The sequence below is a fragment of the Triticum urartu genome, chromosome 6, assembly GCF_003073215.2.
Source record: "Triticum urartu cultivar G1812 chromosome 6, Tu2.1, whole genome shotgun sequence".
NCBI classification, from domain to species: domain Eukaryota; kingdom Viridiplantae; phylum Streptophyta; class Magnoliopsida; order Poales; family Poaceae; genus Triticum; species Triticum urartu.
The window spans coordinates 387,675,496-387,700,856 of NC_053027.1; the positions used below are offsets into that span (position 1 = coordinate 387,675,496).

A 25,361-nucleotide genomic window follows, 5' to 3' on the forward strand; every position below is an offset into this window, starting at 1 on the left:
TAAGATCCTTCAAGTAAGTTGTCATCGGTGCAAAGCAATAAAAATTGCTCTAAATATGTATGATTGATTGGTGTGGGAGAAATAAGCTTTATACGATCTTGTGATGTGGAAGTAATAAAAGCGACGGACTGCATAATAAAAGTTCATATCACAAGGGGCAATATAAAGTGACATTCTTTCGTATTGAGATTTTGTGTATCCAACCATAAAAGCGCATGGCAACCTCTGCTTCCCTCTGTGAAGGGCCTATCTTTTATTATCTTCTACCTTATGCAAGTGTCACGGTGATCTTCACCTTTCCTTTTTCATTTTATCCTTTGGCAAGCCCAGCATGTTGGAAAGAACATGATATATATATATATATATATATATATATATATATCTAATTGGATGTAGGGGAGCATGAGTTATTATTGTTGACATTACCCTTGAGGTAAAAGGTTGTGGGGCAAAACTATAAGCCCCTATCTTTCTCAGTGTCCGATTAAAACTCCGTAACCACAAGTATTGCGTGAGTGTTAGCAATTATGAAGGATTAGATGATAGTTGAGTATGTGGACTTGCTTTTCAGCTCTAACATAGACTCTTTCTGATGTTATGATAAATTGCAATTGCTTCGATGACTAGGGTTATAGTTTGCTGGTCCTCAATAAGGTTTCTCATTCATACTTTTGCATTGTGAATAGATCATCACTTGAACATAAGTAATCATATGACAAAATCTATATATGCTGCTGTTATGAGAATAATCATGATGCCTTCATGTCTGTATTTTATTTTATTTTTATCGACGCCTCTACCTCTAAACATGAGGACATATTTATTGTTATCGGCTTTCGCTTGAGGACAACCGAGGTCTAAGCTTGGGGGAGTTGATACGTCCATTTTGCATCATGCTTTTATATCGATATTTTATTGCATTATGGGCTGTTACTTCACATTATGTCACAATACTTATGGCTATTCTCTCTTATTTTACAAGGTTTACATAAGGAGGGAGAATGTCGGCAGCTGGAATTTTGGGCTGGAAAAGGAGCAAATATTAGAGACCTATTCTGCACAACTCCAAAAGTCCTGAAACTCCATGGAATGCCTTACAATAAATAATAAAAAATCCTCGCCAAAGATGAAGGCTAGGGGGCCCACACCCTGTCCACGAGGGTGGGGGGCACCCCCCTAGGGCGCGCCCCCCTACCTCGTGGGCCCCCTGGTGGCTCTCTGATGCCTATCTTCTGCTATATGAAGCCTTTCATCAAGAAAAAACCCAGAAGCAACCTTTCGGGACGAGACTCCGCCGCCACGAGGCGGAACCTTGGCGGAACCAATCTAGGGCTCCGGCAGAGCTGTTCTGCCAGGGACACTTCCCTCCGGGAGGGGTAAATCATCGCCATCGTCATCACCAACGCTCCTCTCATCGGTAGAGGGCAATCTCCATCAACATCTTCACCAGCACCATCTCATCTCAAAACCCTAGTTCATGTCTTGTATCCAATTCTTGTCTCCAAGTCTGGGATTGGTGCTAGTAGGTGCTAGTAGTGTTGATTACTCCTTGTAGTTGATGCTAGTTGGTTTATTTGGTGGAAGATCGTATGTTCAGATCCTATATGCATATTATTACCCCTCTGATTATGAACATGAATATGCTTTGTGAGTAGTTATGTTTGTTCCTGAGGACAAGGGAGAAGTCTTGCTATTAGTAGTAATGTGAATTTGGTATTCGTTCGATATTTTGATGAGATGTATGTAGCCTCTAGTGGTGTTATGTGAACATCGACTACATAACACTTCACCATTATTCGGGCCTAGAGGAAGGCATTAGGAAGTAATGAGTAGATGATGGGTTGCTAGAGTGATAGAAGCTTAAACCCTAGTTTATGTGTTGCTTCGTAAGGGGATGATTTGGATCCACTTGTTTCATGCTATGGTTAGGTTTACCTTAATACTTTTGTTGTAGTTGCGGATGCTTGCAATAGAGGTTAATCATAAGTGGGATGCTTGTTCAAGTAAGAACAGCACCCAAGCACCGATTCACCCACATATCAAATTATCAAAGTACCAAACGCGAATCATATGAACGTGATGAAAACTAGCTTGATGATATTCCCATGTGTCCTCGGGAGCGCTTTTCCTTATATAAGAGTTTGTCTAGGCTTGTCCTTTGCTACAAAAAGGATTGGGCCATCTTGCTGCACCTTATTTACTTTTGTTACTTGTTGCTCGTTACAAATTATCTTATCACAAAACTATCTGTTACCACTTATTTCAGTACTTGCAGAGAATACCTTGCTGAAAACCGCTTAACATTTCCTTCTGCTCCTCGCTGGGTTCGACACTCTTACTTATCGAAAGGACTACGATAGATCCCCTATACTTGTGGGTCATCACTACTCTAGCTAATCGCTCCCACTTTCAATATGTATCTAGATCGAGACTTAGAGTCATCCAGATCGGTGTCAAAACTTGCATCGACGTAACTCTTTATGACGAACTCTTTGTCACCTCCATAACCGAGAAAGATTTCCTTATTCCACTAAGGATAATTTTGACCGCTGTTCAGTGATCCACTCCTGGATCACTATTGTAACCTCTTGCCAAACTCATGGTGAGGTACACAATAGGTCTGGTACACAGCATAACATACTTTATATAACCTATGGCTGAGGCATAGGGAATGACTTTCATTCTCTTTTTATTTTCTACCGTGGTCGTGTTTTGAGTCTTACTCAATTTTACACCTTGCAATACAGGCAAGAACTCCTTCTTTGACTGTTCCATTTTGAACTACTTCAAAAAAATTGTCAAGGTATGTACTCATTGAAAAATCTTATCAAGCGTCTTGATCTATCTCTATAGATCTTGATGCCCAATATGTAAGCAGCTTCACCGAGGTCTTTCTTTGAAAAACTCCTTTCAAACACTCCTTTATGCTTTCCATAAAATTCTACATCATTTCTTATCAACAATATGTCATTCATATATACTTATCAGAAAGGTTGTAGTGCTCCCACTCACTTTCTTGTAAATACAGGCTTCACCGCAGGTCTGTATAAAACTATATGCTTTGATCAACTTATCAAAGCGTATATTCCAACTCTGAGATGCTTGCACCAGTCCAGAGATGGATCGCTAGAGCTTGCACTTTTTGTTAGCACCTTTAGGATTGACAAAACCTTCTATTTGTATCATATACAGCTCTTCTTTAAGAAATCCATTAAGGAATATAGTTTTGACATCCATTTGCCAGATTTCATAAAATGTGGCAATTGCTAACATGATTCGGACAGACTTAAGCATCGCTACGAGAGTAGTCAACACCTTGAACTTGTCGAAAACTTTTTGCGACAATTCGAGCTTTGTAGATAGTAACACTACTATCAGCGTCCGTCTTCCTCTTGAAGATTCATTTATTCTCAATGGCTAGCCGATCATCGGGCAAGTCAATCAAAGTCCATACTTTGTTCTCATACATGGATCCCATCCCAAATTTCATGGCCTCAAGCCATTTCGCGGAATCTGAACTCATCATCGCTTCCTCATAGTTCGTAGGTTTGTCATGGTCAAGTAACATGACCTCCAGAACAGGATTACCATACCACTCTGGTGTGGATCTTACTCTATTTGACCTACGAGGTTCGGTAGTAACTTGATCAGAAGTTTCATGATCATCATCATTAGCTTCCTCACTAATTGGTGTAGGAATCACAGGAACTGATTTCTGTGATGAACTACTTTCCAATAAGGGAGAAGGTACAACTACCTCATCAAGTTCTACTTTCCTCCCACTCACTTCTTTCAAGAGAGACTCCTTCTCCAGAAAGGATCCAGTCTTAGCAACAAAGATCTTGCCTTCGGATCTGTGATAGAAGGTGTACCCAACAGTTTCTTTTGGGTATCCTATGAAGACACATTTCTCCGATTTGGGTTCGAGCTTATCAGGTTGAAGTTTTTTCACATAAGCATCGCAGCCCCAAATTCTAAGAAACGACAACTTGGATTTCTTGCCAAACTACAGTTCATATGGTGTCGTCTCGATGAATTTAGATGGTGCCCTATTTAACATGAATGCAGATGTCTCTAATGCATAACCCCAAAACAATAGTGATAAATCGGTAAGAGACATCATAGATTGCACCATATCTAATAAAGTACGGTTATGATGTTTGGACACACCATTACGCTGTGGTGTTCCAGGTGGCATGAGTTGCGAGACTATTCCACATTGTTGCAAATGAAGACCAAACTCGTAACTCAAATATTCGTCTCCGCGATCAGATCGTAGAAACTTTATTTTCTTGTTACGATGATTTTCCACTTCACTCTGAAATTCTTTGAACTTTTCAAATGTTTCAGACTTATGTTTCATCAAGTAGATATACCCATATCTACTCAAATCATCTGTGAAGGTCAGAAAAATAACGATACCCGCCGCAAGACTCAACACTCATCGGATCGCATACATCAGTATGTATTATTTCCAATAAGTCAGTTGCTCGCTCCATTGTTCCGGAGAACGGAGTTTTAGTCATCTTGCCCATGAGGCATGGTTCGCAAGCATCAAGTGATTCATAATCAAGTGATTCCAAAAGCCCACCAGTATGGAGTTTCTTCATGCACTTTACACCTATATGATCTAAACGGCAGTGCCACAAATATGTTGCACTATCATTATCAACTTTGCATCTTTTGGCATCAATATTATGAATATGTGTATTACTATGATCGAGATTCAATAAATCATTCACCTTGGGTGTATGACCACAGAAGGTTTTATTCATGTAAACAGAATAACAATTATTCTTTGACTTAAATGAATAACTGTATTGCAATAAATATGATCCAATCATATTATGCTGAACGCAAACACCAAATAACATTTATTTTAGGTTCAACACTAATATCGAAGGTAAAGGGAGTGTGCGATGGTGATCTTATCAACCTTGGAATCATTTCCAACACACATCATCACCTTGCCCTCAACTAGTCTTTGTTCATTTTGTAACTCCTGTTTCGAGTTACTAATCATAGCAACTGAACCAGTATTAAATACCCAGGGGCTACTATGAACACTAGTAAAGTACACATCAATAACATGTATATCATATATACTTTTGTTCACTTTGCCATGCTTCTTATCCGCCAAGTATTTGGGGCAGTTCTGCTTCAAGTGACCATTTCCTTCGTAGCAGAAGCACTCAGTTTCAGGCTTGGGTCTAGCTTTGGGCTTCTTCATGGGAGTGTCAACTTGCTTTCCATTCTTCTTGAAGTTCCCTTTCTTTCCCTTGCCCTTTTACTTGAAACTAGTGATCTTGTCAACCATCAACATTTGATGCTTTTCTTGATTTCTACCTTCGTCGATTTCAGCATCACGAAGAGCTTGGGAACCGTTTTCGTCATCCCTTGCATATTATAGTTCATCACGAAGTTCCAGAACCTTGGTGATAGTGACTAGAGAACTCTGTCAATCACTATTTTATCTGGAAGATTTACTCCCACTTGATTCTAGCAGTTGTAGTACTCAGACAATCTGAGCACATGCTCACTGGTTGAGCTATTCTCCTCCATCTTGTAGGCAAAGTACTTGTCAGAGGTCTCATACCTCTTGACTCTGGCATGAGTCTGAATTACCAATTTCAGCTTTTGGAACATCTTATATGCTCCGTGGCATTCAAAACGTTTTTGAAGTCCCGATTCTAAGACGTAAAACATGGTGCACTAAACTATCAAGTAGTTATTATACTGAGCTTGTCAAACATTCATAATGTCTGTATCTGCTCCTGCAATAGGTCTGTCACCTAGTGGTGCATCAAGGACATAATTCTTCTGTGCAGCAATGGGGATAATCCTCAGATCACGGACCTAGTCCGCTTCATTGCTACTATCAACTTTCAACTTAGTTTTCTCTAGGAACATATCATAAATAAACTGGGAAGCTATACGCGAGCAATTAATCTACAACATAGATATGCAAATACTATCAGGACTAAATTCATGATAAATTTAAGTTCAATTAATCATATTACTTAAGAACTCCCACTTAGATAGATATCCCTCTAATCATCTAAGTGATCGCTTGATCTATATCAACTAAACCATGTCCGGTCATCACGTGAGATGGAGTAGTTTTCAATGGTGAACATCACTATGTTGATCATATCTACTATATGATTCGTGTTTCGAGGCCATATCTGCATATGCTAGGCTCGTCAAGTTTAACCCGAGTATTCTGCGTGTGCAAAACTGGCTTGCATCCGTTGTATGTGAACGTAGAGCTTATCACACCCGATCATCACGTGGTGTCTCAGCACGACGAACTTTCGCAATGGTGCATACTCAGGGAGAACACTTATACCTTGAAATTTAGTGAGAGATCATCTTATAATGCTACCGCCGTACTAAGCAAAATAAGATGCATAAAAGATAAACATCATATGCAATCAAAATAAGTGATATGATATGGCCATCATCATCTTGTGCCTTTGATCTCCATCTCTAAAGCATCGTCATGATCACCATCGTCACCAGCTTGACACCTTGATCTCCATCGAAGCATCGTTGTCGTCTCGCCAACTATTGCTTCTACGACTATCGCTACCGCTTAGTGATAAAGTAAAGCAATTACATGGCGATTGCATTTCATACAATAAAGCGACAACCATATGGCTCCTGCCAGTTGCCGATAACTGTTACAAAACATGATCATCTCATACAACAATTTATATATCACCACGTCTTGACCATATCACATCACAGCAAGCCCTGCAAAAACAAGTTAGACGTCCTCTACTTTGTTGTTGCAAGTTTTACGTGGCTGCTACGAGCTTCTAGCAAGAACCGTTCTTACCTGCGCATCAAAACCACAATAATTTTTCGTCAAGTGTGCTGTTTTAACCTTCAACAAGGACCGGGCGTAGTCACACTCGATTCAACTAAAGTTGGAGAAATAGACACCCACTAGCCACCTGTGTGTGAAGCACGGCAGTAGAACCAGTCTCATGAATGCGGTCATGTAATGTCGGTCTGGGCCGCTTCATCCAACAATACCGCCGAATCAAAGTATGACATGCTGGTAAGCAGTATGACTATTATCGCCCACAACTCTTTAATTATGTTCTACTCGTGCATATAACATCTACGCATAGATCTGGCTCGGATGCCATTGTTGGGGAATGTAGTATTTCAAAAAAATTCCTACGATCACGCAAGATCTATCTAGGAGAAGCATAGCAACGAGCCAGGAGAGTGTGTCCACATACCCTCGTAGACCGAAAGCGGAAGCGTTAAGTAACGTGGTTGATGTAGTCGAACGTCTTCGCAATCCAACCGATCAAATACCGAACGCACGGCACCTCCGCGATCTGCGCACGTTCAGCTTGGTGATGTCCCTTGAACTCTAGATCCATCTAAGGCCGAGGGAGAGTTTCGTCAGCACGACGGCATGGTGACGGTGATGATGAAGTTACCGATGCAAGGCTTCGCCTAAGCACTACGACAATATGACCGAGGTGGAAATCTGTGGAGGGGGGCACCGCACACGGCTAAGAAATCAACTTGTGTGTCTTTGGGGTACCCCCTTTCCCACGTATATAAAGGAGGGGGGAAGAGGAGGCCGGCCTAGGAGGGGCGCTCCTATAGGGGGAGTCCAACTAGGATTCCCAATCCTAGTTGGAGTCCCCTTCCTTTTCCAAGAGGGGAGAAGGAAAGAGAGGGGGGCGCCGCCCCCTCCCTAGTCCAGTTCGGACTTGCCAGGGGGGCGGCCACCCCTTGAGGCCCCTTTCTCCTTTCCCGTATGGCCCATTAAGGCCCACTACTTCCCCCGGCGAATTCCCGTAACTCCCCGGTACTCTGAAAAATACCCGAACCACTCAGAACCTTTCCGATGTCCGAATATAGCCTTCCAATGTATCGATCTTTACGTCTCGACCATTTCGAGACTCCTCGTCATGTCCGTGATCTCATCTAGGACTCCGAACAACCTTCGGTACATCAAAACACATAAACTCATAATACCAATCGTCATCGAACGTTAAGCGTGCGGACCCTACGGGTTCGAGAACTATGTAGACATGACCGAGACACATCCCCGGTCAATAACAAATTGCGGAACCTGGATGCTCATATTGGCTCCTACATATTCTACGAAGATCTTTATCGGTCAAACCGCATAACAACATACGTTGTTCCCTTTGTCATTGGTATGTTACTTGCCCGAGATTCGATCATCGGTATCATCATACCTAGTTCAATCTCATTACCAGTAAGTCTCTTTACTCATTCCCTAATGCATCATCTCACAACTAACTCATTAGTCACATTGTTTGCAAGGCTTATAGTGATGAGCATTACCGAGAGGGCCTAGAGATACCTCTCCGATACATGGAGTGATAAATCCTAATCTCGATCTATGCCAACTCAACAAACACCATCGGAGACACTTGTAGGGCATCTTTATAATCACCCAGTTACGTTGTGACGTTTGATATAACACTAAGTGTTCCTCCGGTATTCGGGAGTTGCATAATCTCATAGTCATAGGAACATGTATAAGTCATGATGAAAGCAATAGCAATAAAACTAAACGATCATTTATGCTAAGCTAACGGATGGGTCTTGTCCATCACATCATTCTCTAATGATGTGATCCTATTCATCAAATGACAACACATGTCTATGGTTACGGAACTTAACCATCTTTGATTAACGAGCTAGTCAAGTAGAGGCATACTAGGGACACTCTGTTTTGTCTATGTATTCACACATGTACTAAGTTTCCGGTTAATACAATTCTAGCATGAATAATAAACATTTATCATGATATAAGGAAATATAAATAACAACTTTATTATTGCCTCTAGAGCATATTTCCTTCAATATATATAGGTGGGAGGGGAGGAGAGGCAGCCAAGGGGCGCCCCCCCTCTTTCCTTTTCCCGCCGGAGAAGAAAGGAAGGGGGAAGGAGAGAAGGAAGGGGGGCCGAACCCCCTCTCCTACTTCTCCAATTCGGCCACATGCCTAAGGGGGGCGCGCCACCCCTTGTGGGCTGGTGTGCTCCCCTCTTATGGCCCATATCTTCCCCCGGGGTTCCGGTAACCCCCCCGGTACTCCGATAATTACCCGATACACTCCGGAACACTTTTGGTGTCCGAATACTATCGTCCTATATATTAATCTTTACCTTCGACCATTTCGAGACTCCTCGTCATGTCCGTGATCTCATCCGGGACTCCGAACAATATTCGGTCACCAAATCACATAACTCATATAATACAAAATCGTCATCGAACTTTAAGCGTGCGAACCCTACGGGTTCAAGAACTATGTAGACATGACCGAGACAACTCTCCGGTCAATAACCAATAGCGGAACCTGGATGCTCATATTGTCTCCTACATATTCTACAAAGATCTTTATCAGTCAAACCGTTATGACAACAAACTTTATTCCCTTTGTCCAACGGTATGTTACTTGCCCGAGATTCGATCGTCGGTATCCACATACCTAGTTCAATCTCGTTATCGGCAAGTCTCTTTACTCGTTCGGTAATGTATCATCTTGTAACTAACTCATTAGTCACTTTGTTTGCAAGGCTTCTTATGATGTGCATTACCGAGAGGGCCCAGAGATACCTCTCCAATACTCGGAGTGACAAATCCTAATCTCGATCTATGCCAACCCAACAAACACCTTCGGAGATACCTGTAGAGCATCTTTATAATCACCCGGTTACATTTTGACGTTTAATAGCACACAAGGTATTCCTCCGGTATCCGGGAGTTGCATAATCTCATAGTCGAAGGAATATGTATTTGACATGAAGAAAGCAATAGTAATAAAACTGAACGATCAATATGCTAAGCTAACGGATGGGTCTTGTCCATCACATCATTCTCCTAATGATGTGATCCCGTTCATCAAATGACAACACATGTCTATGGTTAAAAAACTTAACCATCTTTGATTAACGAGCTAGTCTAGTAGAGGCTTACTAGGGACACGGTGTTTTGTCTATGTATCCACACATGTATCAAGTTTCCGGTTAATACAATTCTAGCATGAATAATAAACATTTATCATGATATAAGGAAATAAACAATAACAAGTTTATTATTGCCTCTAGGGCATATTTCTTTCACCTTAACCCCCCCCCCCCCCCCAAACATCTTCAATAAAACTCCATCGAGAACCCATATGGACCATGTGTATTATTTATTTTTAGCTATAAGATGGCACCATATACCGCCTTCTCCATGAAAGGTGTCGTCAATACAGTACTTTCTTCCGGATAGAGTTGTGGTATATCATTTGAGGTGTTTTCTTTCATCGGCACAAACTTAGACATCAGGACCCAAACAACTTCTTTGAAAATAGAGATACACGACTTAAGGTTTTCCTGGCCAACAGTGGCTCTCTCATCCTATTCAAGCTGAAAAATCTTTGTTTTTGTTTTTTTCGTTGGGGGTCAAGTGGAAGAACTTGTATTATTATCAATGTTTTAAATAGCGGGCTATGGCATATAGCGGCGACCCTTAAAAACAACTATAGCTGGGCTATAGCGAGGCTATAGCGGTAAATTGTAAATGCAATCATTTAGCGGCAACATGCTCAAACAACTATAGCGGAGCTATAGCGAGGCTATAGCCGGAGCTATAGCGAGCCTATAGCCGGCTATTTAAAACTATAATTATTATCACCCAATCTAACATATTTCACTTTAGCATGTTGGGCCCATTTGATCTCTTCCTCTCTCTCAAAAGTTCAGCCAAGCTCGCTTCAGCCTCCCCTTTAGCAACGCATTCTACTAATCTAAGGAGCCTCTCATTTTTCCACATTATATATTCTGCTCGCATTCTTAGCCCAACCCCGTAAGAATTGTATTAAGTCGTACATTGTATTGTGCATAGGGAGTTGTTATTTTCGCCCCATATTTTTCATTTGTTACAAAAATAATTTAATAAGCTCTTCCGCAAATTCATTATGTATTTATATTTATTTGCTCTATCTTTTTACTTTTCTAAATCTTTCAAATGATCTTCTGTTGTTTGCAAAACAAATATGAGGTGTGAGTTGCTTAAAAAGGAAAAAATGTCAACAATATCTAAATTCTAGAGTGCATAGTAGGCAAGGGGTACACCTACTCTACAACTGTCTATTTTTTCTAGGAGGTTGCCGCATTTGTGAGGCTTGAATCATGCTGATGTTTTTTTTGGGTAAATATGTTGATGTTTTTTAACCAAGAAGCACAAATGTTATTAGAATGATACAAGAACGGCTAGAAAAAGTTAAATGTAAGAAAATGCAAGATGAACAATGAACCTCACAAGATTTATACTCTACATAAATTTCTTTTGGAGACCTCCAAATGTAAAATTCAAAATTTACGAAAATTCATATTTTTACATCTTAAAGAATTCTGAAAAATATGCAGATATACGTGAAGGCATAATGCACAAGTGTGTAAATTTTCAGAACGAAATACATTGAAATGAGGGCTTTGCAAAAGAAAAACAGTCCTGAGGCTTTTTACACATGATGATACTATTCACTCCCAAACCATGAACTTATCTTTTTTGTACATGTCACATTTTAACTTATTTCACCCTGAAATTTTACACACACACACCTCATATCCTTGTCAAAATTTTTGATTTTTTTTCAAAAACCGGCCTCCATGGAGGCCGAGATCCAAAACGCCCTTTACCCACTTTTTTGAGAATACTCCACTACCCTTTCGAATGTCCATCTGTATATCAATTCTTTGTTTTCTCTCTGGCTCGACAAGAATCGAAGCCAATCAATGGTTCGTTTTAGATGATAGTGATCTAAAACATCTTATATTAGTTTATCGAGGGAGTGCATACAAAGGGAGTACATTATTAGGGTATGTCTAACTTTGACTCGCAAACCAGACATCGCATTTGTCCGCTGACACCGTTGCGAGAGCCGGCCATCCAAACGTAGTCGCATACATGTGTTCTCAATTTTTTTTTAAAAACTGCATACATTTGCACGCTCAAAATAGCCGCATATCTAGTTTCAATTTAGCTAAAAAATGTTCAAATGCAGCAGTAGTTGTAATTTAAATATTACACTCCAATAATGTTGTCCCTTTTAACCGCCCACATATGCTAAATCAGATCTCCATTCAGTTGCTCATGAGTTTGTTGATAATGAATTTGTTGATGCATTTGAACAAACTCATCAAATGTGGCCAGATTTTGGTCAGGAAGTTCGATAGAATCACCTATGTTCTCAAATTCAAGACCTACGGCAACATCCTCACCCTATGGCAGCATCTTTGACGATCATCGGGGGCATGTTGCGGTTGAGCACTCGACGGCCCTTGAAACTGAGAACATGCTCTTTCACATGCTTCGCTTCTGCAAGGACCGCCTGCATCATCGCTGTCTCATCCGTGTAGTCATCCTCATCGGACGAGTTGTCGGACAAATCAACAAAGTGCTCATATATGTACTCCATATCCAAATCCATTGCTTCAAAGAATAAGGGACAAAAAATGAGCAAGTGCATTTCACCGAACAATTGTCGGGCCTGGTGAGTACCGTAGGGGCGGATGGTACTTGTGCGGTGGGCGAAGGAGAGGCATGGAACGGCAGTGGAGGAGAAGCGTCTGGAGCCCGGGTGTAGCGTCGGAGGAGTTAGAGTCGTGGAGTTCTGACAAGGGTGTGGCGGGGTGACCGGGGTGGTGCAGCGGCGGCAAGAGGCATAAGAGAAAAATTGATTCAGAGAAAGATGGGAGGATGGACACACGAGGCCTGGGAGGGGTTTTGGGTGGGCCGGGAGTATCGGAGTCTTACGCGGCTTCTGTCTGGACTCCCATAAAGCCCTCCAAATTTGTTTTGACTTTGCAGGAAAAAGTGTGTTCGGACAAGTTGGTGGATCGATACAGCCCATGTTGGACGGCTAAATACGTTGGGACCGTGCCATCCGAACAGTTACGGACGGTTTGAGGGTCTGCTTTGAAGATGCCCTTCCATATTTTACTACTCCCTCCATTTCAAATTGTAGTGCGTCCTCGCTTCTTGAGATTTAATTTTGACCGTAAATTTAACCAATGAGACTGATTGCGGCGGGAATAAAAATTATATCACTGAATTCGTATTTTTATATGAATTCGGTGATATAATTGTTGCTCCCGTCGTAGTTGGTCTCGTTGGTTAAATTTACGGTTAACTTTGGATCTCAGAAAACGTGGGCGCACTACATTGTGGAATGGAGAGAGTATAAAATTGCTTAGTAGAGTCTTATATTTTTATAGATGAAGTACATGATTACACACATTCTACTACAAATACAATTGCACATAAACAAACTTATTTGGAAAAAAATATGAAAACTCGAAAAATCTAGCGCGGTTTAACCGGAAGTTCCGCAAATAGCAAACGGACGCATTATATAAACCTATCCGCCGTGTCCCCGCTCCACCCCGTCACCTCAAAGCCTCACAAACCCCACCGGATCACCGCCCCCACGCTCCCTCCTCCCTCCAACGTACAGCGAGCGAAGCAGTCAGCAGACGCCATGACCTCCCACGACATCGCCGCCGCCTCCAGCCCTTTCCACGTCTACCAGCAGCACCTACCGATGACGATGGCACCCGCCGCCGCCTCCGCCGACGCTGGCTTGGCTCCGGCGGCGAGCAAGAAGGCCGGTGGCAGCGTGAAGGACCGGCACAGCAAGGTGAACGGGCGCGGTCGGCGCGTGCGCATGCCGATCGTGTGCGCCGCGCGCGTGTTCCAGCTCACGCGCGAGCTGGGGCTCAAGTCCGACGGCCAGACCATCGAGTGGCTGCTCCGGCAGGCGGAGCCCTCGATCCTCGCCGCCACGGGGACCGGCACCACCCCCGCCGCCTTCGTGTCCTCCTCCGCGCCATCCACCTCCTCATCCTCCTCCTTCTCGTACCCGCACACCCTCCTCGGCAAGCGCCCGCGCGAGGAGGAGAACGACGCCTTCGGCGCGGGGGCTGCAACGTCGGCGTTCTGGGCGGCACTGCAGGCGCCGCCGCGGCAGGACACGTGGGGGTTCTCGCCGCTGGATGCGCAGGCCGCGTACATGCCGATGGCGCAGGTCCACCACCACCACCTCAACCTTGTCGCCGCGCTCTCCGGCGCCGCTCGGCGCGCCGAGGAGTAGACCCGGTGAATCAACAGTCCTGACGAGTGTTCTTGATTATCTTTCTGTTTTGGGGGTCTAGGATCCTGGGTGTACTTCCCTGCCCGTCGAACTCGAATTCTCGATCGTCGTGTGTTCTTTCTTTCTGCAGTTTAATCGGTGAAGATTTGCGATTTCACTAGACGCTTACTTAGGAGTACTACATCCCAATCCCAGCTGCATCTGTTAGAAACCTTTTAGTATCTGTCGTTGGCTTCAAGTGGATCGTGTAATACGACTTCTCATGGAACCTGTTTCACTTAGCATGTTCGTCGGTACGAGGCCAAGCCATTCAACAGCTAAAACGCAGTGTAGCATTCACCAGCTGTGCCGTCATTATCTTCGTTGGTCTCGATCAAACATCAATTTCCCATTCGGGAGCATGAAATTCTTTGTTCAAGAGCCCCCATTTCAACTGTATGTTGATTGTTGAGGTAGGGGTAAGAGGAATCGGCTTTGGAAAATCTCGGTTATCCATGCACGCATGGCCGCAGATTGAACAAATGATAACGCTGCGAGTGCCCTGGATTCCGTCGTTTCCCCAACCCCATGGATTCTCCCATGAATTGGCTTCGCTTCCCCGGCCTCTCCATGCTCCGAGGGCAGGACGAGGGGGGCAAAGGGCGCGAGGAAAGGCTGCGGCGCTGCAGGTGCACAGTTGCGCTCTGAGAAAGGCTGGCGCCGTCGTGCATGTAGACCGGATTCGTGTCAAAGCTGCTGGAAAGATGCCCTGCCTTTGGTACCACCATACGTGCTCCTACGGACTTGCAGCGGCCTGCAGCAGGCAAGGTTGACCTGGTTCTTCTTGCGCATGGCAGGGCATCACTGCCACTGTTGACTGTTTACTAGTAACGCATGCATGTACTCCTCGGATTATCATGTACGAGTATATGTATTGGTAATTTTAACCGTGCGTTACTACTAAACAGTGTACTACATAGGACGATATGATGGCCATATTCAGGACTGGAAAATGAGTGAAATGTCAGAAGGTCCCGGTAAGGGAAACGCGCGTACATGTCGGTTGGTGGTCACGACTCGCACCGTACATCGTGTGTCAGAGCCTGGCTAGCTAGAGTACCATGTACTACTCCTACAACGGCTCGTACTACCTCTGTTTATTTTTATATAAGACGTTTCACGCATTCAAACACTATTCAAAAGAATACAAAGCACATTCAAACACTATTCAAAAGAATACAAAGCAAGCTGTTTGAAACGTCTTGTAAAAACAAACGAAGGAAGGTATTACTTGTGCTATATATAATCCTTGGTCAAACTTGACCCGCTCATGGACCCAGAGAACTTATTTCCAAATCTGGCCCCAGGTATCACACCCGCGCTTTTTCCGGGGGCGTGTAACCCTAGGTTTCCCCCACCGATGGCCCTCCTCGTCCGGTGGTGCTCCTGACGGCGTGGCGAGGTTTCGGCGACGATGCCCTAGGGCCCTGGATCCTTCTGATCTGGATCTAGGTGGCCTGTGGGGTCTGGTTTGTTGGTTGCTAGTAGGCGTGGTGTTGGCGGGTCTCGGAGGCTATTGGGCCCCATGGAGGTACCGGCGGCGAGGTGTGTGCTCAGCTTGGTAGTGCTAACCGTTTTTGCGGTGGTGATATTGTTCGTAGGTGGCTTCTATGGCAAGGTGTTGCGGTAGCGGCAATGTGAACCAATAGGGACGGTGTTACACCTATTTTGATGGATTTCGGATGTAGCTGCCGGTGATACAGATGAAAATCTTGTTGAGCTATGGTTGGTGCCAATAGTGGTGACACTCGTGGTTTTGTTCCCTTCCTTGGAGACGTTGTTGTAGTGTGTGGGCACCTCACTCCCTCTTCTTTGGTTTGTTGTCTCCAGACGAAAGTCTAGGTTTTGATCCGAACCGACGATGGCGGTGTCCTCGTCATCATTTCTCTGTTGGGAGCATTGTTTTTCGAGGCATTGCTTGGAGGTTCTTTGTTGCTCGCCGTTGTTTCAGATTGTTCTTCAGGGGCGTTATAGACGCCGTCTTAGGTGAGACCAAGACGATGGCCTTTTCGGGGCTATCGGAGTTCCGTCATTCACCTGGCAACTATTTTAGACACTCAGAGATGACACGTGTCTGAAATCCGATGAATAAAAAATAAGATGGCTTTTGGTTCACATGATAGCATTTTTTCATTGGGTCTAGACTAATGTTTATTTTCCTATGAAATTGAAAGTGTTTCCTTCATAGGAATAGAATTATATTCCTACAAACCAAAGGGCTCTAAAAGAATTTTTTCTATACAAATTTTATCCCATGAGATTCCTACAAAATTCCTTTTTTTAGGGAATGCCATCATGGCTCACTTTATTAACTTGGCAATAAGGTTACATCGTTCACTAACACATTAACCAGGAAGTCTGGGGGTTCATGGACCCAATTACAAGTCTCATTATTTTCATAAGAAAACTTAGCTAAACTATGAGCTACCGCATTCGCTTCTCGGTTACAATGCAAAAAGTGTACTGAACCTATCAAGCCAGCCATGATGAAGCATTCTGCATAAACAGCTGAAGCGCCATTCCAGATTCTTTCTTGTCCTGAACAAGCATTAACCACCTCCAGGGAGTCAGATTCGATTTGGATGGAATGAAAACCCAGATCAGTTGCTAACAAAATTCCTACAATGCAAAGGAGTCCTCAAGGGGTTTGGTGTGTCGGCAAGCAGAGCTCAATTTAGTGTTCGTTCCAATTGAGGTGGTATTTACTTCTCATCGGGTTATGATGAAAGCTTGTCTTGTATAGTTCGCTATGCCTACTCTAAAGACAGGACATCAATTTGTGTGCGCTCGAGAGAAGAAGTTTGAAAAGGGTCATTCAGTAAAGAAAAAACAGACTTGTTACATACTATCAGCCAACTGAGACTTAGTTAAGTCATGCTATATCCACGGGATCCTATATTGAGATGAGTGCAATTTTTTCTTCAGATTTTTTTATCAGTCAATTGAGACTTAACTAAGTCTAGTCGATGCTATATCCATGAAATCTTATATTGAGATCAGTGCATTTTTCTTCTTCAGATTTTTCTACATGTTATGTCACTTGACTAGGACTTGGTTAAGTCTCAATCGATTAAGATCAAGGTACACCATAAAAAACATCCTAATAAGTGTCACACATGTGGTACAAAGCATTTTGTCCCTGACGTCTTTTACAATTAAAGTTGCCATCTAAAAAGAAAAAAACAAACTCCAAAAAAACTGAAATTTGCCATTGAAAAAGTGGTCATGCTTGACAACTAAAGTTGTCATCCTCGTGTCATTAAACTTGTCATCAAAAATATTTGGAGCAGCTATGTATCGTCTATCCCACACAAGTGACACTTATCAGGGTTTAAAAAAGCTAATGATCCTCGGCCTAGCTTCAGTTTGCAGTTTAGTTTTTCACAAGCTATAAAAATTCTGGACAACTTTGGATGGTTTACAGCCTGATCCGTACTTCTGTAATAGTAACACGTGGTGATGCATGTACATATAACAATGGTCGTGCCTGCCCGACTTTGGTTCTAGGACTAGCATTGTCATATTTTACCACATATTTTTGTCAAGCTTGTCTAAGATTATTTCATCAAAATAAAAGCCATAAATTGGTAAGCCTAAGAAAATCTTGCCATACTTTTTGTGTGTATGTCATGTGGGATCCAAGTGTAGATTGCCTAAGATGTGGCTTAAACCAAACACTCACCTAAATTGGTTCAACTTACCTAATTTTAGTTGTGGTAAACTTTGGCTAAGTTAATCACAAATCAAACAGCCTCAATCTTGCGTGAAACCTGCAAGTGCAAAGCCAGTGCAGTACGTACGCGAGCACAAGCCCGCGACACGTCTGGTCCTCGGCTGGGCGACGCAGAAACATGCATCTGCATGCAAGCAAAGCCTCCTGCAAGCTACAGTAAAAAGCGACACAGGCGCAGACCGACCGGGGTGACCGAGACCCGTCAGAGCGCCAGGCAAACCGCTGTTGGCAGGCACAACACGCGAGCGCTCGCAGCTCGCTGATCGGATGCAGACGCTGGTGCAGACTGGCGTGCCATGCATGCCCGTCCGTCCGTCCTCTCGCCGTGTCACAGGAGCTGGTTGGTGGCCGCCAGCTGCGCCCGCCCTCTCCCTCTCTGCATATTCCTGTTTTGCCATTGGGGGCGGTACTACCACGCGCATGTGCCGACCTGCGCGCACTGTCGTCCCTGCGCCCGTTCGCCGCTCGCCCGCCCGCCGTGTGGTCAAAACATGGCCAGTTCTCCGGTGAACTCTCCGTAGTATCCTTCCGTCGGTGGTGCACGGCTGCACGCGGGTCGCCGGGAAGCCTCGCGTCGCCTGCGCCTGCGCCAGTGGATAAGCTGGGGAGATAGGCCGTCAGCTCGGTCACGGTCGACTAGCCCTGGCGTGCGCCACACGTGAAACCGAGCTGAGCGTGCTCGGCGGGGCGGACGGGACTGGGCTCTTTTTTTCTCCCCTGAAAAGCCGTGTCCAAATATCGTTGACGGTTTTCGTGCGGTGTGAATTGCCACTCTCAGTCAAATTTATAGACCCAGTAGAAGGATGTATGTTGGATTTGCTCGAATCGCAATGTTTTATCTGTCTAGTATAACTGACATGAAGAGCATTTGCGGCAAAGTGAAACATGATGCAGATTCTCAGCTGGAACCCCGCAAAAAAAAAATCTCAGCTGGAACTAAATAAAATCTATGTGAGGACATATAACCTGAAGTTTGTCTGCAATCACGAAGCGGGGATAGCTCAGTTGGGAGAGCGTCAGACTGAAGATCTGAAGGTCGCGTGTTCGATCCACGCTCACCGCATACATCTTTTTTTTTCTCCCATACGAAAATTCCAGGTACATACTTGGGCTTTTTTTCTAATTGTTCCTCTGCTTTCCCCTTCCCCACCCCTAAGCCGCCGTCTTCCTTCTCCACCTCCGACCGCAACACACGACGCCACAACCTCCAGCAACGACGTAAGTTCTGCCTTTTCTTTTCTTTGCTTATTACTGCGTACTGCTCCAGCGCGCTCCCACGAAGATTTTGTACCGCCAGTTAATCTTATTATCTCCATTACCTAGATATAGGACTCGACCATAGCAACCCTAGAACCTTTTCGTTTTCGCCGCAAGCTTCTCGTCAGATCCGCTTCGAAAATACTCCGCGTGCCTACTAATTTCACTAACAGGAGTGCGATATTTGATTCCTTGCTAGTATTTTCCGCCTCAATCTGCGCCTCGTGTGATCCATCCATGTAAGGACGGTCCAATTTCACCATCTAGGTAACAGATTTTGTGTCGGATTGCATCATCTAGGTTTTGATTTTGTCTCCGATTGCATCGTCTAGGTTTTGATTTATGTATATCTGGGGCTTACAATTCACGACATAGAAGGAAACACGGTTTGAAATTCTAAAAGTTAGCATCAGTGGTGCTGTTAGGCTGTTTTCGATCGATTCCAATTGGATGGTAATTTTGTCAATCAAGGAAAGATACACTATTTTCTGTCTCTTGAATTCATATTAGTTGTCCAAGAAATTAGAATCTACAAATGGACACTGGGACCAGCCGGTGTTACAAGAACAGATATGTGCTACATGATAGTGTTTTTTTTATGACTTTGGGGAATGAACATTTGAGATTAGTTTAGGCCAAGGCATTTTTCTTGTTTGTGTTATACAACTCTGGCCTTGGAGTGGGGACTGTTGGTTCATGTCAATCCATTGCTTATGTATATGAATCAGGTAACATGCTATTACACTTGTAATGGTGATTACTTTGCATAACCAATATGTTCTTCTTTTAGGCAGTTGCTCTTGAATCAGGCTGAAAAATGATGGGTTCACGAGGTACCAGTGCTGTGCTCTCGAGAGCTGCACGGATGAGGCAAAAGCTGCAGTCTTCTTTGGAGGCGAGTGCACTAGACATCGAAGATGTTTCTTACCAACATGCTGGGCATGCGGCTGTCAAGGACAATGCAAATGAGACGCATTTTAACATCAAGGTAATTTCGCCGAAGTTTGAAGGGCAGAGCCTTGTGAAGCGTCATAGGATGGTGTATGATCTCTTGACCGATGAGTTGAACTCGGGTCTTCATGCTATCTCCATTGTTGCGAAAACTCCAACGGAGTCGGGATCATGAATGTAATTTCTTACAACTCGATTAATGTTTGTTCCAGAATAAGTTGATTGCAGCAGCAGCATGTAGCCATGAATCGGATGGTTAAACAATGTTATGGCATGCATATTTCTTCATGATAAAGACATTGTTGCCTTGGTTCAAGTGTGAATTTCTCTATGTGCATGATTGCCTGCGGCCATGAACTTACGGAAATTTATCGAATACAAATTTCTCTTCCTTTAGCCACCATGCTGGTCAGATGAGATTTTCGATACCATTGTATTGTGACACTTTTGGAAGCATTTGATAATTATAAAAATTGGGGATAATTATAAAAAATGGGGATTCACAAGGTGAAGCCTTTGTGTTGGTGAAAAACGGGGATCAGCACTTCTTTTTGGATACAGGCGAAAACTTTGCTCGTGTATATAAGATGTACTCCCTCCGTTCCATAATACATGCCTTCGCCTTCGATTTGTCAAAATATAGATGTATCTAGACATGTTTTAGTATATTGATACATCCATTTTTAAACAAATGGAAATCAAATATTTTGAAACGGAAGGAAGTACAATAAGTTTCATCAACCATGAAAGTGAGACTAAATGATTATTCTATTTCCGAAAGTGTAATCTGACTGCAAAGCAAATATAATCGAAGCACAATTAGCAAAGTGCAGCTGAGCCTATTCAGCCATCATGAATTGTCTGTCGTCCAGTACGCATTTTCTGTGTTTGATGGCTTAAAGGCTTAAGCATAATCAAAACTCTGGAGGAACTCGAACTCTCAAGCTCTGAAAAATCCCAGTTGGCAATCCCTCTTTGGCCCCCTCTCTCTGCCACAACGTTATCGGTTCAGGAGGGTATGTCCCCAGGCTTTGCCAAGGCTGCAACACCAACACACAGTGCTTTTGGTTGCTACTTGCTGGAGAAACATACCATGAGCAGCGATGCAGATTGCTGGCAAATTTGCCGCCTCTGCTCTTCAAAAGCCCTTTTTTCTTCTATCTTTTCCTGAATGTCCAAAGGAACTGCTGAGCAAGTTCCACTGCATATGTAAAAAGAAACTGGATTTGTGTCGCATTTGGATTGGGCGTGCAAAAGCCCTACGGCATTGGCACGCATCAGGGCAAAATGGATTGAAGGATTGTGTTGCTGAGAAGATCAAAAACATGTGCACTGAAAAAATTGCCCTCACGCAGGATCGAACTACGGACCTTCAGTTTACAAGACTGACGCTCTACCACTGAGCTATAAGGGCTATTTGCGAAATGGATGGCATCCAGCTTTACTTATGTCCAAACAAACGAAAATGAGCAGGAGTTTGCAAGCCTTTTCGCATATCTCGCACGTGCAATTTCAAATACACACCATAAGGTCACAGCATTATAGGAGTCATCTCACAAATTGCAGTGCCGCTCAATAAGAGGGGCACCAAAACATATAATCCAGCTGAACATCAACCATATATTGAAAAGTAAACAGCTAAACGTCACCAGGAAAGACTGGTAATTTTCAGATTTCAATGCCTGCACTCCTGCTAAATGCCGCCAGCAAAAAAGGACAGTATTTTCCAATGTATCTAGTCTCCGCTGAGCAAAAGTATTAAGTGCCAACATTTTAAGAAAATACAGTCGGACTAAATGCCAAGGAAAAGCAGTACAACTTAAGACAAACTAAAATGATAGTTGAACAACGCAGAATTTTATTCCACGTCTTCCTCTTTATGAACGGTAATCTGGCCTTCAGTGAATTCGCATGGCTTGATGGCCACACCCAACTGCTTGCGCATTTTCCTCATGATAAATGCCTCGCTTTCTTCACATATTGAGACAACGGTCCCTTTCCGCCCAAGACGTCCAGTCCGTCCAGCTCTGTGGGCGTAGTGTGTAGAGTCTGTGGGAAGATCCAGGTTGATCACAAGGTCGCACTCTGGTATGTCCAGTCCTCTGGCAGACAGCTCGTTTGTGACCAAAACCCTGAATTCACCGGCCTTGAACTTTTTCAGGACTGTTGACCTTGCAAGCTTCCCAAGATCTCCATGTAGCTCGATAGCTTTCATCCCACGGGCCTCCAACTTGAACACAACATCCTTCAGTGGCTTGGTGTTGTTCATAAATGCAATCACCGTCTCTGCTTCCAGGGCATGGATGCATCTCCTTAAGGTGTCAACTTTGTGATGAGCCTTGGTTGTACAGTAGTAATGCTCCAAGGATGGCGGTAAGCTGTCAACTGCAGCTTGATTCACTGACATTGTTGGAGAATCAGAGTTAGGGTCACCCTGGGACAGCATGGGCCTTGGAACAGTGATCGAGTCAAGCGGGACTACACTCTTAGCCCTAACAAGAACTGGATCATGGCCCCAACTCCTGGCTGCGCGTATAACTGAAAACGGCACTGTTGCTGAAACCAAGATTGTCTGACGTTCAGACCGCCTAGCAAGTGGGCCAAGGATGTGACTAGAAGATGAAGTGCTAGGTTTCCTTCCAACATGCTCCAGTATCCTATGCATATCCTCGCGGTAATTAAATGATAAGAGCTGGTCAACTTCATCCAGTACAAGAAAACGGCAGTTGTGAGTTTGTAGCTTGCCCGCCGCTGAAATTTCCGAAATACGGCCAGGTGTTCCAACAACTATAATAGGCTTGTTCTTCTTCAGTGCTTCCTCTTGCCTCGAACGGTTAGCACCGCCAACAAGCTGCTGGACAAGTCTCTTATCATCAGGACCCAGTATCTTCTCCACTTCTCGCACTATCTGCATTCCTAGTTCTCTTGAAGGAGCAACGACAACAGCTTCTATACCTGATCTCTTTTCAGAATTACCCTGTTCTCTAGCCCTCTTCAGGGGGCCTATTTCAGAAAGAATAGGGAGAAGGTACGCGAGTGTTTTCCCCGACCCAGTATATGATTGGATAACCGCATCATGCCTTTGAGATATGACAGGAATAGAAGCGGACTGGACCTCAGTTGGAGAGGTCAGGCCTTCCTTGTTCAGCCGGTCAATGAGCAAAGGCGGCAGACCGAGCTCTTCAAATGAGCTTGCAGAAAATAAAGCCTCGTCGATCTTCAGCTTCTTCTTCACCACTGGTGGCTTTGGTAATGCACTCTTCGCTGGCTTCAGACTAAGCGAAGAAACCTTCTTTGGTTTCACACTGAAACCAGAATCTCTTGAGCTTGGCTTCGGCTCTCCAGTTCGTGGCCCCCTTTCCTTCTTCACATAATCAGCTTTGCTTTGTGGCCCCCTTTCCTTCTTCACATAATCAGCTTTGCTTTGTGGCACCCTTTCCTTCTTCACATAATCAGCTTTGCTTTGGACTTCCAGGCTAGCCAGAGTTAGTGTGCTGCCGCTGTCCTCGAAAGTTTGACTACCCCGCCAAGCAGTCTGATGGAACCCTGATGCCCGTGGCATCGACAGCATTCTGAACGGGAGATGGTCACCAATGACAAAGCATGACCGAGATGACGCCAGCGCAAGAACATTCCGATGAACTTGCCCGATAATTAGCCTCATTTATGCTATTACTGAACAATGTCAAACACAGCACCTCAGCTCGATAACTGTAGTTATGTTTCAAACACTTTATATCTCAGCAAGTTCAGGGCAGGGTTCGCTTGTGGCTGTGCGAAATAATCAGGCAACTGGGTCAGGTGAGTCACAAAACCAGGGGCGGATCTAGACGACGCGCCGGTGTGCACACAAGAAAATTGGGGGAAATTAGTTTGAGAACAAGTAATCAACGGATGACCAAAAGCTCATACCTTGGAAACAAATGCGCGGGATTGAGAACGGGGTGGAGGCAGAAAGGGGACGGCGATGGCGGCGACGCGGGAGGGTTCTGGGGCTGTTGCGGGGGAGGGGTTGAGGCGTCGGTGGCGAAACAAAGCTACCGGACGGCGGCGGCTCCAGCCTCCAGGTCACAGCGATGCTGCTGGACTGTGGGTGAGATTTTGGAGCCGGGCTGGTTGGGGTTTGGGTAGGTCAGGCAGGAGGGCAGGGTGGCTGCGCGGGCGAGGAAGGGATAGGGGAGGAGGCGGAGAGGAAAAATCTTGCTCTCAAGGGGATGGATTTTTGACGGTTCAGATCGTTTGCTGGCAGTGGTGATCTTTTTTTTTCTCTTTTTGGATCAATATGTAAAAGTTTTACAATGTTTTTCTTCTCACGAAAAGATAGTATAGATGTAGATAATGGCTCAAGGTCCATATTTAAGAAAAAAAACTCTTTCAAATGTATGTCTCTGGATGTTTGACTTGTCATTGGTGGCTCGCCGCTTGTTGACGCCTGCGTAAGCAAATGTGGAAGGGTTTAAACAACCTTGTATTGATCATGGTGTGAATGCTCTCGCTTGAACACAACGCCAAGGTAACATATTCGACGACGATAACATAACACACATAAACCTTGGTGTGCCTGACAGGGTCGAGGCAGTCGACCGGACCCTAGCCACTGCCCGTCGCTAACCCATCTTACCGCCGCCAGTGTGCGTCGTCGGCAAAGCCCGCGCGACACCGATGGTGGCGGGAAGGTACCTATTGGGGTGGCCTTCCGAGGAGGTGTTGCAGGGCTAGCGTGGATGGCGAAGGAGATGATAGCTCGAGTAGCGGTCATCGTCAAGCAGGCTCGGCGAAGGCGCTAGAGGGGTACATCGTTGCGATCTTCAATAACGGCCTGGCCTGTATAGGTCACCAGAGAAGAGAGGTATCGGTGTATGGTCCAGAGGGCGGTGTGCTTGACATCATATATGTATCTGGTTGCAGCAGCGCAGGTCTTTCGAGATCTGGTTAATTTAGGTTTTCGATGGACACGTCTATATTCGATTGGCTTTATTGGGCTTCAGAGTTTGTACATGACCTTATAAGGTTTTCTTCCTCAGGGCAGCAATTTGCTTCGTAGATCACATTCATCGGCGTCTCTTGGTCTACATCAATAACTTTTCGATCGCTGCTTCAAGCTCATTTTTTTCTTTAAAAAGGAGGTTGGAACCCTTGGTCTCTGCATCATTATGATGCACACATCCATCTTTATTAAAATTGATGCAAAACAACAACTTCAAAGTCATCAACAAGTGAAGTACATAACAA

General features: G+C 44.2%; 3 protein-coding genes and 2 non-coding genes across 8 annotated transcripts; 3 read left to right on the forward strand and 2 right to left on the reverse strand.

The window, feature by feature from the left end:
- Positions 1–13,444: 13,444 nt before the first annotated feature.
- On the forward strand, positions 13,445–14,306 carry LOC125517645 (transcription factor TCP7-like). The gene has a single exon (XM_048682851.1). The coding sequence runs from the start codon at positions 13,538–13,540 to the stop codon at positions 14,147–14,149; it is 612 nt and encodes a 203-aa protein (XP_048538808.1). The 5' UTR covers positions 13,445–13,537; the 3' UTR covers positions 14,150–14,306.
- A 4,605-nt stretch (positions 14,307–18,911) lies between these two features.
- TRNAF-GAA lies at positions 18,912–18,984 on the forward strand. The gene has a single exon. It is a non-coding gene; the product is annotated as a tRNA-Phe (tRNA).
- Positions 18,941–20,445, forward strand: LOC125517646 (protein BOLA1, chloroplastic). 3 transcript variants are annotated; one of them, XM_048682852.1, is made up of 2 exons: positions 18,941–19,139; positions 19,969–20,445. In XM_048682852.1, the coding sequence occupies exon 2, from the start codon at positions 19,996–19,998 to the stop codon at positions 20,302–20,304; it is 309 nt and encodes a 102-aa protein (XP_048538809.1). In that variant the 5' UTR covers positions 18,941–19,139; positions 19,969–19,995; the 3' UTR covers positions 20,305–20,445. The 3 variants fall into 3 exon arrangements, with proteins under 3 accessions (XP_048538809.1, XP_048538810.1, XP_048538811.1); XM_048682853.1 differs by having other exon boundaries at positions 18,985–19,139; positions 19,973–20,445; XM_048682854.1 differs by lacking the exon at positions 18,941–19,139 and adding an exon at positions 19,181–19,445.
- Positions 20,446–21,471: 1,026 nt separating this feature from the next.
- On the reverse strand, positions 21,472–21,543 carry TRNAT-UGU. Its single transcript has one exon. It is a non-coding gene; the product is annotated as a tRNA-Thr (tRNA).
- A 183-nt stretch (positions 21,544–21,726) lies between these two features.
- On the reverse strand, positions 21,727–24,312 carry LOC125513663 (DEAD-box ATP-dependent RNA helicase 47A). Of its 2 annotated transcripts, none has more exons than XM_048678828.1 (2): positions 24,042–24,312; positions 21,727–23,900 (listed from the first exon to the last, which is right to left on the reverse strand). In XM_048678828.1, exon 2 carries the CDS (start codon positions 23,791–23,793, stop codon positions 21,988–21,990), a length of 1,806 nt encoding a protein of 601 aa, XP_048534785.1. In that variant the 5' UTR covers positions 23,794–23,900; positions 24,042–24,312; the 3' UTR covers positions 21,727–21,987. The 2 variants fall into 2 exon arrangements, with proteins under 2 accessions (XP_048534785.1, XP_048534786.1); XM_048678829.1 differs by having other exon boundaries at positions 21,727–23,955.
- Positions 24,313–25,361: the final 1,049 nt, after the last annotated feature.

Coding starts and splice junctions, on each gene's coding strand:
- LOC125513663 (XM_048678828.1), bottom strand. CDS start 23,793: ATGAGGCTAATTATCGGGCAAGTTCATCGGAATGTTCTTGCGCTGGCG.
- LOC125517646 (XM_048682852.1), top strand. CDS start 19,996: ATGATGGGTTCACGAGGTACCAGTGCTGTGCTCTCGAGAGCTGCACGG.
- LOC125517645 (XM_048682851.1), top strand. CDS start 13,538: ATGACCTCCCACGACATCGCCGCCGCCTCCAGCCCTTTCCACGTCTAC.